A 13,607-nucleotide genomic window follows, 5' to 3' on the forward strand; every position below is an offset into this window, starting at 1 on the left:
GTTCTCTGACTGGTTTATGAATGTTATAAATCTTGACATCTGATTTGTGTCCATCTATCCTTTTACGTAGAGACTGTCCAATTTGACCAGTGTACATGGCAGAGGGGCATTGCTGGCACATGATGGCATATATCACATTGGTGGATGTGCAGGTGAACGAGCCTCTGATAGTGTGGCTGATGTTATTAGGCCCTGTGATGGTGTCCCCTGAATAGATATGTGGGCACAGTTGGCAACGGGCTTTGTTGCAAGGATAGGTTCCTGGGTTAGTGGTTCTGTTGCATGGTATGTGGTTGCTGGTGAGTATTTGCTTCAGGTTGTGGGGCTGTCTGTAGGCAAGGACTGGCCTGTCTCCCATCATGAGCCAGCAATGCCCCTCTGCCATGTACGTTGGCGAGAGACTGCTGAATTGGAATTCATTTGCAAATTGGATACAATTAACTTAGGCTTGAATAGAGACTGGGAGTGGCTAAGTCATTCTGCAAGGTAACCTATTTCCCCTTGTTTTTTCCTACCTACTCCCCCACCCCCAGACGTTCTTGTTAAACCCTGGATTTGTGCTGCAAATTGTCCACCTTTATTATCATACACATTTTAAGGAGAGTGGTCACTTTAGATAAGCTATTACCAGCAGGAGATTGGGGTGGGGGGAGGTATTTTTCATGCTTAATGTGTATAAAAAGATCTTCTATACTCTCCACAGTATGCATCCGATGAAGTGAGCTGTAGCTCACAAAAGCTTATGCGCAAATAAATTGGTTAGTCTCTAAAGTGCCACAAGTATTCCTTTTCTTTTATCTAAAATGATCACACTGAACAGTCTGTTTCTCAGGTTGAGAGGGAAGACTGGGTAGCTAAGTCTGCAGAGCAGAAGAGCTGTGTAGTTAATCTCTCAAGAATGCAGGCCGGGGATGGCAGGTACACTCCCACCTCTAGACATTTTGCCTATGACTTGTAGTCTCTCAGTGAATTTAACATCTGTTTCCATGTGGAAACAGAGGTTGGTAATGGAAGGACAACAGAATCTTGCATCTAATATGCTAGTAAAAATGGATGGTATCTCTTTAAGACAGAGTCCAGCCTTGGAATTGGTAAGAGTTAAGGATCTGAACACTGGTAAAGGGGCTTCTGTCTGGTTGGATGCAAATTACCTGGCTGACAGGGAGAAGAAAGACTGGTTAATAGCTGTTAGCACAGAGGGCACACCCAATCAGTCAGTGGATTCTGTTTAGCAAGAGAAATCAGGATTTGATCCTTCAGGACAAGGAGGAAAGAGAGAACTTAACTTTGCAAAGGGAGGCCACAGGTTAACCCTAAAACCCCAAAATCCCAATGGTATTGGGCCAAAGGTGTGGCATGACAAAAATGATTGTAGATTGACACTTGCAATGGATTTGTTGTTATTGCCAGTGGTGATTTTTGGAAGTAATGTGTTGCTAATACCAAGAACTGTAAAACTATACAATGTGCCTAATCGTTTGGAAAATCCCTTGAACATGTTAAGAGTGATGCATGAGAAAACACTTTATGTGAAAAGTCGTTGTGATTGTGATATTTCAAAGTTCGTGTCTGTGAACAGTCTTGAAACTTTTCACAGGAGAGAAGGAACTCCAGACCTCATGTGCTGTATAAGAAGGGAAACTGAGGCACACTACCATATACCTTTCATGGCTAAATGCCGAGATTCCTACACTATTGACAACATTAACTTGGCTTGATGTTAATTGGGTTCCAAACATTTGCCAGAGCTTGCAGAGATAGAGTACCTATTTTGTTCATTTCTTGGCAAGAGCACATAAAACATACAGGAATCAAGCTGCAACGGCAGATCCAATCTATTTCTGGAGTTGACCGTGGCCAAAATAATATGGTGCCATCTGTAAATCTTGGCACCTCACTGGTTAACCCCCTTTCTATAGTCTTAATAACTATAAAATAGTTACCATACTATTTGTTATAAACTGTGTAATCCCCCTCGCTGTGCTTCTCTCCCTTCACAGGCACATGGAGCATTTCTGAGCCTGATCGACGCACCGGCCACCTCATGGCAAATTTCAGCTTCTCCCCCTCTGACTCTTCAATATTCATCCTAACCGGCATCCCTGGCCTGGAAGCTGACCACATCTGGATTTCCATCCCTTTCTCTGCGTTCTACATTATGGGCCTGTTGGGAAATTTCACAGTTCTGTTTGTGGTAGGCAAAGAGCAGACCCTGCACAAGCCAATGTACCTGCTGCTCTGCATGCTGGCGCTCTCAGACATCACCACATCTACCTCCTTTGTGCCAAAGGCACTGTGTATTTTTTGGTTCAATTTGAAAAGCATTACTGTGAAGAGCTGCCTCACCCAGATGTTCTTCTTTCACACATTTTCTACTATGCATTCAGCTGTCCTAGTGACAATGGCCTTTGATCGCTATGTTGCCATATGTAACCCTCTGAGATACGCCACCATCCTCACCAACGCACGAATAGCTAAGCTCGGGCTAATGGGTTTGATAAGAGCTGTTCTCTTTGCTCTGCCCCTGTCCCTGCTCCTGAGAGGGCAGCCATTCTGTGCCAACCGCATTATCCCCCATACGTACTGTGACCACATGGCTGTGGCAAAGGTGTCATGTGGGGACATCACAGCCAGCAGAGTGTACGGCTTGCTGATGGCGTTTATAATCATTGGGTTCGACCTGACACTCATTGGCCTGTCCTACGGTATGATCATCAGGACAGTCCTCAGAATCTCTTCCAAGGAAGCCAACCAGAAAGCCCTCAACACCTGCACAGCCCATATCTGTGCGCTACTGATGGCTTATCCTCTTGGACTCTTCTCCAGTCTGTCACACAGGTTTAGTCAGGGCATCACTCCGCACGTTCACATCATCTTGTCCAACCTCAATTACCTCATTCCCCCCATGCTCAACCCTATCATTTATGGGATCAAAACCAAGGATCTTCGTGACAAAGTGGTCAAATACATCTGCAGAATGTACTCACCTCGCGGTACTGACTTTAAACCCGCATGACAAGAGAGGGTTTTGGAACTGCCCTATGTTACCCTGGATTTTGATGGATGTTTACCTCAGAATGTTATCAAGCTAATCGCAGCCATGTGATGTGCACTGGCCACAATGAATTAATAGTATAGAACACCACATAGTTAAGAGTTAATTAGAAAACAGGTTTTTAGATGCAAGGTCAAAATCTGGCAGGCAGTTTCTGCTAATTGCAATGGGGGGAGTGGACAGACAAGTACATACATGAGAAAGAGAGAAGATAAATGGATGAAAACATTAAATCTAAACACCTTTGATATTCAAAGTTTATTGAAAGTTGGAAAAAGTGGTGATCCAGTAGGGGTCACTATGACCTCTATGCTTTGTAGACATTATAAAAGATTAGCTAATTATATTGCGCTTTGGAGCAGTCCTCAGAAACCATCTTGAGAGACCTTTTTCCTAACACTCTTTCTCCCCAATGGGTGACCAACTGCCCACTGTGAACCTGCTGTTTATTATTCAGTTCCTTTCCAGGTGTTAGGTTAATATCTGGGATATTCTAGACCTATTGGTTATGTCTGTGTGTGCCTCAATCTAATAAACTGCAGTGTCAGACAAGAGCATGCTCATAAGCCCAGCTAGTGAGGATGTGCTTAGCCGACACAATGAACATAGTGGGGACATGTAAAACAGAATTGCTTAAATCAGAGGCTGAGGATCGACTTAAATAACATTGGCCGAATCCTGTAGTGCAGACATACCCTTAATCACTTATGGCATTTGAATGCCTCTGCTTTTTGGTTGAGATCTGGATCCTACACTTGGTCCAGCTGTGGGACTCCTCCTGCCGCTGTGCCTGCTGATACTGGAACAACTTAGCGAAGGCGGCTTGAACACAGGAGGCCAGGAGGCCAGGGACCACTTTGAAATGTGGTTCTCTATTAGACAGAGATGCCACAGGGAATAGAAGCTTTGGGGGTTGAGGGATTAGGGGGAGGGACTCAGAGAGCAGTGGGTGGGGGGTGGAGCAGAGGAGGGACTCAGCATGTGGGAGGTGGGGGGCCACAGGGAAGGTGAGTGGATGAGAGGAGGGACTCAGTGAGTGGCAGACAGGTGGTTCACGGAGGAGGGGTTGGAGGAGAGGAGGGAGTCAGGACTCAGCAAAAGCCATGGTAACCAGGTGTCGCAAGGAAGAATGGAGCGTAGGTGAAGTCATGGAAGAAAAGAGGGGAGGGGCATGAGGGGCAGAGACCAGGTGGGGCATGAGCCACCACAGCCCAGGTGTCCACACTTTCAAATGTGGCAGGTGGGTCCGCCGCTCAGTGGAGATTTAGCCTTCCTTGGCGTACTATATCCGCTGCCTATGTAAGGTGGCCCTTCTTGGCCACTTCCTACCGCCTCCCTGCGAAAGTCCCAAGGTCTCCGTCTGTGGTAAGGTACCGTGAAGGGTGCCTGCTCACCCTAAGAGACACCTTGTGGTGGCTCCATACAGCAGCAAGGTGTTTCTCTCTTTTTTTTTTGAGCGACAATTGCCTCTTCCTATGGTGTGGCCCAGCCACCTAGGGCCAGCTCATTCCAAAGGCTCTGCCCTGCTGGGGTAGTCCAAATAGCAAATGAGAGGGATCAGTGAAGCCCAGTATTCCTACGAGAGAAGAAAGCTTCCTTCTCAGGCTGTCCCTTCTACAGGCCATCCCCACCCTCAGTAAGTGATCTTTGGGCTTTTGTTCATTGAATCGTAGAACTTAGGGTTGAAAGAGATCTCAGGAGGTCATCTAGTCCAACCCCTGCTCAAAGCAGAACGAACCCCTGTGACCTTATTAATATAATCTGTGACCGTACAGATAATTGATGCAACCACTGATATTTATTAGAAGAAATACTGTACAAATGTTGTCTATGGAAAGGTTCTGATTTGCTTATTATGATTATACTATCTGTATAGGGTGAATAGTTTTTTTTAGTTGAAGTTATGAATATTGGCTATGTACTTGTATATCAATGTGTTCTGATTCTGAAGTAGCCTTAGTAAAGCATTTGGTCAACTTCTTGAGAAAGGAATGTGCACATTCAGTGCCCAGCCAAGAAACACTTCACTGACAATGGACCTTGGAAGACTCCAGTCCACATAAGAAGTCTTCCTGAGAACGTTGAAAATGGCATGTGAGCATTGGCTGCCTCCTGTAAAGAATTGAATTATGCATGGCCATGTGGCTTGCCCATGTGACTCCAAACTCCATTTTGCTGTAATTTTCCACAGTAAGAACAAAGATGTGTCCTTACACCCGGAAAAGACTTGAAAATGCAGCTGCCTCATCTCCATCTTGTCTTCAGTCCTGCTTCTTGCCTAAAACTGGCGCTCTGAGCAAAGGACTGAATGACCCGTCCCGGCTGTTGATGTTCTCTAGAGACTTTATTTAAACCTGCAGTTTATTCCATCTCTGCTACAAGCCTGAACCAAGAACTTTGCCATCACTGTATGTAATTGATTCCATTGAGCCAATTCTTGCTCTCATCTATATCTTTTTCATTTTATGAATAAACCTTTAGATTTTAGATGCTAAAGGATTGGCAACAGCGTGATTGGCGGGTAAGATCTGATTTGTGTATTGACCTGGGTCTGGGGCTTGGTCCCTTGGGATCAGGAGAACCCTTTTTTCTTTTGCTGGGGTATTGGTTTTCATAACCCTTCATCCCCATAACGAGTGGCACTGGTGGTTATACTGGGAAACTTGATTGTCCAAGGGAATTGCTTTTATGACTTATGGTTAGCCAGTGGGGTAAAACCAAAATCTTCTCTGTTTGGCTGGTTTGGTTTGCCTTGGTGTGCAAAGGAAGCCCAGGCCTGGGCTGTAACTGCCCTGCTTTAAGCAATTTGTCCAGGATTAACACTCTCAACTGGGTCCCACAAAGCATCGTTACCGTGGTGTAGTCGTGCTAGGACCCACGTCAATTAAGCCAGGTCAATTAAGCTTTGGGTCAGAACTGCACGCTATCCAAATTTGAATTTTGGTCGTGAGAGTTTGGTTGGTTAAAGAGCAGTTGCAATGGCTTAGCAAAAAGCATATAAGTTCCTTGACAAAAAACCCTGGAAGATTTGTGCTCAGAAAATGGGATAAGCTGTAAACAGAAAGCTACAAATCAAGAACGGAGAGATCTGATAATGTTAAGTGCCTGTGCCTGTGAGTTCAATACAAGGTGACCCCATAAATTGTGCCAATGCTCCTTATGGGAGTGGTAAGGGAAAATTCATAGAGTGTGTAAAAGTCAATGGTAAAAGCTGTTTAGGGCAAATTATAGCTTCTAACATCACTCTTGTTAAAGCAGATCTTGTAAAGAGCAAGATTACTTACCAAATCAGAGTGTGAATGTTGTAGTCCTCTATGAGCTTACTGTAAGCATGTCTTTAGCCAGAATCCACCTTGAATGGAATGGTACTAAGCTTGAAGTTATAACTGGTGTAAGGACCTTTCTGCCTAAGGATCTTTTGATTGGGGAAAATATTAAAGCTTTGTTCAGTCCAGGTAGCCAGTCACAGGAAAGGAATTATCTTGAACCTGTGTCTATTATGGACATTGATTTGCCTGGGGAGGGTTTCTCCAAAAGTTTGTCTGAGGAAAAGAACAGTTTGTCTGAGAATGAAATCTCTAAATGTCTGTCTAATGTCTCGGAAGTAAACCTGGAAGTAGATCAAGCACAGAAAGAACTCGTTGGTCAGGAAAATGTTTCTCAGGAGCAGATTAAAGTCGATGGTCAGGCTAAAGGCCTAGCTGAGGAAGAAAAGGGTAGATTTTTGTTGGGTAATGGATTTTTGGCTAGTACAGCTTATAAAAGTGAACCTAAAAAGGGGAACTGTGATTTACTGGAAGTAGCTCAGTGTAGTGAGGAGAGCAGCAGTTTATCTGTTAGGAGTGGCCATGTGCCTGGTAAGGAAAATGTGGATGAGCGAAGGCAGCCTTGTGAGCTGATTCTTTGTCTAATCAGCAGTTTGGGAAGGCAAGGATAGTGGCAGATGAGTGTCCCTGGACCTTACCTGTTACCTGGGTGGAGAATTGTGACAGTGAAGGAAATGTGCCTGTGTCTGTCAGGGGTATTGACTTGCCTATGGAGGGAGCTACCCCGGTCTCCAAGCAGTTGTCTGAGACACGGGGAATGAGATCCCGAGCTGTGTGTCTGGTAAACGAGAATGTGTCCCCAGCTCTTCTTTGTCTGTGAAGCAGACGGAAGATGCCTTTCAGTCTGTGATGGTTGAGAATAGTGCAGTTGTTTCAGAGTTGGTTCTGAATTCAACTAAAGCCCAGGAAGGAAATGGTCCTAAGTTTGTGCTACCAAAATCCCAGAAACCAGACAATTCTGGTGCTTGTATTTTGCCTGTTGCTAATGTGTGGCTGGAAAAGGGTGTATCAGCTCTGATTGATCAGGGTGATATCCTAAACAGGGCACAAAAAGAGCATAAAGGTAATTTGATTGTGTTACCTACTGACAGTTTGGAAATTTGTAGCAATAAGGAAAAGCTTGTAGGTGGCAAAAGCATGGAGAATGTTTCTGACCTTTTGACTATGAAATCTAGCAGTTTGCCTGAAGGAGATTGTGTCGGGATCCACCTGATAAGTCCAAGGTGATCCTCGATGTCAGTGAGACCCAGAAAGAGTATGTTGCTGCTCAGGAAAGTTTTCCTTCAGAGGAAGCCCCAGGTGAAGAGGGTAAGGGCATAATTTCTGTGAGAGATGAATTGTGGCTTAGAGAAGCTCCTAGGGAAAGGAATCCTCTTGGTAATCTGTTCAAGCAGTTTGCTGCAACTGAAGGGCATGAAAGTGATTTAATCAAGAAAGTTTCAGTTCCTAACAGCTAGAAATTTTCTGTTGTGAATGGATCCACTGACTTTCCTTTTGAAAGATCCAGTGTGGATAGCTTTGAGAGGGTCTCAGATGGAGTAAAAGCTGTTAGGGAATTTATTCAGCCCTATGACCAAATGGTTGTGTTTGGCCAGCTTGTTGGGAAGACAATGGTGTTGGAACAGGAATGTCTCCATGCTCATTCTGTAAGTGAGCACACTGCACTTCATGGTCTGAGGACAGATTTGGTTTCTGGTGTTTCAGAGTGGAACAATTTTATGGCTGACTGCTTAAGGATGCAGGGGAGAGCAAGCAAACTCTCACCCTCAGACTCTTTGGATTTGTGTGGTAACTCTTTAAGACAGAGTCCAGCCTTGTATCATAGATTGATAGAAGTGTAGGACTGGAAGGGACCTTGAGAGGTCATCTGCAAGTGTTATCAATATTGTCTCTGTTCCTATTGTGACATTGCACCCCATAATTCTTTATGGAAATATGCTTATGTATTTATATATGACAAAACTGGAATATGTTTTATGTTACATATGCCATGTAACATATCTCTGCAAAGGTTATGATCTACTGAATATATTCATCCTAATTTGTATGCATGTGTCATATTTGTATTTGAAATACAAATATTTCAAATATTGGCTGTGTACTTGTTGAGTTTAAGTAGCCTTAGTAAAGCATTTGGTCAGCTTCTTGAGAAAGGAATGTGCAAATTAAGTGCCCAATCAAGAAACACTTAACTGCCAATGGATCTTCAAAGACTCCAATCCACATAAGAAGTCTTCCTGGAGACATTCAAGATAGCAGGTGGGCAATGACCAGTCAGCCTCACCTCAGTCCCTGGAAAAATCATGGAGCAGGTCCTCAAAGAATCAATCCTGAAGCACTTGCATGAGAGGAAAGTGATCAGGAACAGCCAGCATGGATTCACCAAGGGAAGGTCATGCCTGACTAATCTAATCGCCTTTTATGATGAGATTACTGGTTCTGTGGATGAAGGGAAAGCAGTGGATGTATTGTTTCTTGACTTTAGCAAAGCTTTTGACACGGTCTCCCATAGTATTCTTGTCAGCAAGTTAAGGAAGTATGGGCTGGATGAATGCACTATAAGGTGGGTAGAAAGCTGGCTAAATTGTCGGGCTCAACGGGTAGTGATCAATGGCTCCATGTCTAGTTGGCAGCCGGTATCAAGTGGAGTGCCCCAAGGGTCGGTCCTGGGGCCGGTTTTATTCAATATCTTCATAAATGATCTGGAGGATGGTGTGGATTGCACTCTCAGCAAATTTGCGGATGATACTAAACTGGGAGGAGTGGTAGATACGCTGGAGGGGAGGGATAGGATACAGAAGGACCTAGACCAATTGGAAGATTGGGCCAAAAGGAATCTGATGAGGTTCAATAAGGATAAGTGCAGGGTCCTGCACTTAGGACGGAAGAACCCAATGCACAGCTACAGACTAGGGACCGAATGGCTAGGCAGCAGTTCTGCAGAAAAGGACCTAGGGGTGACAGTGGACGAGAAGCTGGATATGAGTCAGCAGTGTGCCCTTGTTGCCAAGAAGGCCAATGGCATTTTGGGATGTATAAGTAGGGGCATAGCGAGCAGATCGAGGGACGTGATCGTTCCCCTCTATTCGACATTGGTGAGGCCTCATCTGGAGTACTGTGTGCAGTTTTGGGCCCCACACTTCAAGAAGGATGTGGATAAATTGGAGAGAGTCCAGCGAAGGGCAACAAAAATGATTAGGGGTCTGGAACACATGAGTTATGAGGAGAGGCTGAGGGAGCTGGGATTGTTTAGCCTGCAGAAGAGAAGAATGAGGGGGGATTTGATAGCTGCTTTCAACTACCTGAAAGGGGGTTCCAAAGAGGATGGCTCTAGACTGTTCTCAATGGTAGCAGATGACAGAACGAGGAGTAATGGTCTCAAGTTGCAGTGGGGGAGGTTTAGATTGGATATTAGGAAAAACTTTTTCACTAAGAGGGTGGTGAAACACTGGAATGCGTTACCTAGGGAGGTGGTAGAATCTCCTTCCTTAGAGGTTTTTAAGGTCAGGCTTGACAAAGCCCTGGCTGGGATGATTTAACTGGGAATTGGTCCTGCTTTGAGCAGGGGGTTGGACTAGATGACCTTCAGGGGTCCCTTCCAACCCTGATATTCTATGATTCTATGATTCTATGATTCTATGATCTTGGAGGTGGATTTTGCATCAGAGAGAGAGGAGGGGTCTCAACCCACAAGAGAGTCTATTTAAGCCCCTGGAAGATCCCTCCATTTTGTCTTCAGCTGGCTCAAGAGATAGCCTGTCCACCCCCAAAGGATACCTGAAAGAAACTGGAACAAAGGACAGTAACCACGGGGTGAGTGATTGCTGGATCCAGCCTAGGAGGTGGCCAGTCTGTAAAAGAAGCCTATTGGAACATCTCTGAGGGTGAGATTTCATCTGTAATCACTTTCTTACTGTATTAGGTTTAGACTTTCGTGTTTTATTTTGCTTGGTAATTTACTTTGTTCTGTCTGCTATTACTTGGAACCACTTAAATCCTACTTTTTGTAGTTAATAAAATCACTTTTTACTTATTAATTAACCCAGAGTATGTATTAATACCTGTGGGTGGAGACAGCTATGCATATCTCTCTATCAGGGTTATAGAGGGCAAACAATTCATGAGTTTACCCTGTATAAGCTTTATACAGGGTAAAATGGATTTATTTGGGGTTTGGACCACATTGGGAGCTGGGCATCTAAGTGTTGGAGACAGGAACACTTCTTAAGCTGTTTTCAGTTAAGCCTGCAGCTGTCACAGGACGTGGTTTAGACCTGGATCTGGGTTTGTAATAGGCTAACATGTCTTGGTCAAACTGGCAAGGTTCTGGAGTCCCAAACTGGCAGGGAAAATGGGTTAGAAGTAGTCTCAGCAGATCAGTTGGCAGTTCCCAAGTGGTTTTCTGTGTTCCAACCAATCACACCTGTATCCAGCTCATTAAATAACATCAGCCCCAGAACAGATCCCTGTGAAACCCAACTTGAGACCTCCTTCCAATCTGACAGCATTCCATTAATAGTTACTCTTTGTTTGTGATTGTTTGAACCAACCATCTATCTTCTTAATGGTAGTTCTACTGAGTCTGCATTTCTCCAGCTTACTTATTGGAATGTCACGTGGGGATATGTCAATATACCTGGACTTTAGCATGGCTTTTATGTCCATCGCTTTCCCCCCATCCACCAGTATGGTTTGGTATGATTTGTTTTTGCTCTGCCTTCCTATCATCTGTTACCAGCTCACTTTCTCCACTGAGTAGCAGACCCTTACCCTCTCTGATCTTTCTTTATAGTCTGATATTTGTAGAACCCCTTCTTGTGATCTCTAACATTTCTTGCCAGCTATAACTCATTCTTTGCTTTGGCTTTCCTGATTTTGTACCTACACACATGTGCTATTGCCATATATACTTCCTTTGTGACATGCCCCTCCTTTCATTTCCTGTATGTATTCCTTTTGGTTTTTAACTAGCTAAAAAGTTCCTTCTGTGGACACATTTGAGTGGCTCTTCTTATCTTTCCACTGCATCTGAATAGCTTGATTCTGAGCCTTTGGAATTATATCTTTTTTGGAACTGCCAGCCCCCTTCTACTCCTTTTCTTTCTAATTTGTCTTTCAGTGGAATCTTGACTACTATTTCTCTGAGTTAGTTGAAATCTGCCTCTTTGAAGTCCAGTGTCTGTTTTGTTTGCATGTCCTCCTTTCCTTAGAATCTTGAATTCTATCAGCTCATGTTCACTTCCCCAAGTTCCCCACCACTTTCACTTTGCAACTAAATAATGTTGGTCAAAACCAGAACCACAATCAATGACCCCCCCAACATGTTTTCTTAACTTTCTGATTCAGAAAGTTGTCACTGTTGTGGGGCAAGTACAGCCCATTCACCTTTGGCGCAGGGCAAGAATGTTATGGCCCCATGACTAAGACTTCCTGACTAACCTTTGCCTCACAGCGATAGGGCCCAGTGATCCAAGTAAGTGTGGCTGTGCTTGCCTTTTGGGTGATGTGCCCTCATGGTCAGGGGCAATAAGCTGCTATTGCCCTCAGGGCAGATTGGCTTAGTGGGCACAGTCAATAGGGCCACCTTTGCCTCCGGGGCAAGCTAGCTCTTGGTCAGCAGGTCAGGTCACATGGGAGGTATCAAACTGCACCCCTTTCAGTATGTCGCCCTGGGCCATTGCTGAACTGCCCATGTCAAAGGCCGGCCCTGTGTTTGACCCCCAATCTCATCATGATAACTCAGGACAGTGGCTATGGTGCTCGGCACTTTCTCCACACCAGTCACTTCCCTGACCCACTGATCATTGATTACAGCCAAACCACCTACAATTGATTAAACAGCAATTGCAAGAAAAATAAGGAACAAACAGAAAGAAATATGGGAAACACGGAACCTTCCCTACAGGCATGTAAACCACCACAAACAGCTGTCTCTGGGGTGTGAGAAAAGTTCAGTCTGTTCCCCACATATCCCAGGCCTCCCCTCAGACTTGGGCTGTGGTGTGGTGATACCATGGGTGAGAGACCTGCTATGACAGGTTTCAGAGGAACAGCCGTGTTAGTCTGTATTCGCAAAAAGAAAAGGAGTACTTGTGGCACCTTAGAGACTAACCAATTTATTTGAGCATGAGCTTTCGTGAGCTACAGCTCACTTCATCAGATGTTTACCGTGGAAACTGCAGCAGACTTTATATACACACAGAAATCATGAAACAATACCTCCTCCCACCCCACTGTCCTGCTGGTAATAGCTTATCTAAAGTGATCAACAGGTGGGCCATTTCCAGCACAAATCCAGGTTTTCTCACCCTCCACCCCCCCACACAAATTCACTCTCCTGCTGGTGCTAGCCCATCCAAAGTGACAACTCTTAACATAATCAAGTCGGGCTATTTCACTGCTATGACAGTGGCCACACTCCCTCAGGCTCTAAGTGGCAGGACCCTTCTGCCCAGCATCTTCCCTCCCATCGGGTTCATGTCCCCCATTCTGAGTCCAGCCTTCAAAGTCCTCCTGTCTCGCAGTGTCTCCCTGTGCTGGCCCCTCTCCCCATGGCCCCACCTTGCTCTCCACAGCCACTCATCATGCTTGGCTGCCATGTTACTTGTGGCATGGCTGCATCCACTCCCCTGGCTATGGCCTTGCTGCACCCTGCTGTAGCTCAGCCCTGGTTCCCCATCAGGGCCGGATTAACCTTTTGTAGGCCTGGCGCCAAACATATTTGATTTGATTGAGACTTCCACTCAGTCCCTAGAGAACAAACTGGGCTAGCATCAATATATCAAAAATACTTTTGAATTTAGTGTACTTGTGTGGGCGGGTGGGTGTTGTTTGTTAGTTTTTTCTTTTTTGTTTAAAAGCTCATGACCTGCTTGGGGCCCTGAAAACAAGTGCTTAATTGGCACATTTATGAGCCATATTAGGCCCAAATGTAGCCTTCAGTGGAATTTCATCTGCATCTCCCCCCGCCCCCCTCCCACCCAAAGTTATGTTTCGTTTTTTGAAAGCTGGATTTTCTACTTTGGTACAATAATGTTTAAAAAAACTTTTTTTTTTTTCACAAAAATTAGTTTCTTTAGCCTATTTCTCCCTTTGCCTCACCATCTCTCATAACTTCAAGTGAACCAGTAAAGTTACCGGGGTGGGGTTTGGGGAGGAATTTGCTGCTGATTGTTTTTTTGCAGGAAGAAAGGGCCACTAAGACACACGCACACTTTTCCATCATA

The 13,607-nt window shown here is 44.8% G+C and overlaps 1 protein-coding gene across 1 annotated transcript; it reads left to right on the forward strand.

The window, feature by feature from the left end:
* Positions 1-2,044: 2,044 nt before the first annotated feature.
* LOC140916462 (olfactory receptor 52N4) lies at positions 2,045-3,016 on the forward strand. Its single transcript, XM_073358145.1, has one exon. The coding sequence runs from the start codon at positions 2,045-2,047 to the stop codon at positions 3,014-3,016; it is 972 nt and encodes a 323-aa protein (XP_073214246.1).
* Positions 3,017-13,607: the final 10,591 nt, after the last annotated feature.

The sequence above is a fragment of the Lepidochelys kempii genome, chromosome 1 (genome assembly GCF_965140285.1).
Source record: "Lepidochelys kempii isolate rLepKem1 chromosome 1, rLepKem1.hap1, whole genome shotgun sequence".
In the NCBI taxonomy this organism is placed as follows: domain Eukaryota; kingdom Metazoa; phylum Chordata; order Testudines; family Cheloniidae; genus Lepidochelys; species Lepidochelys kempii.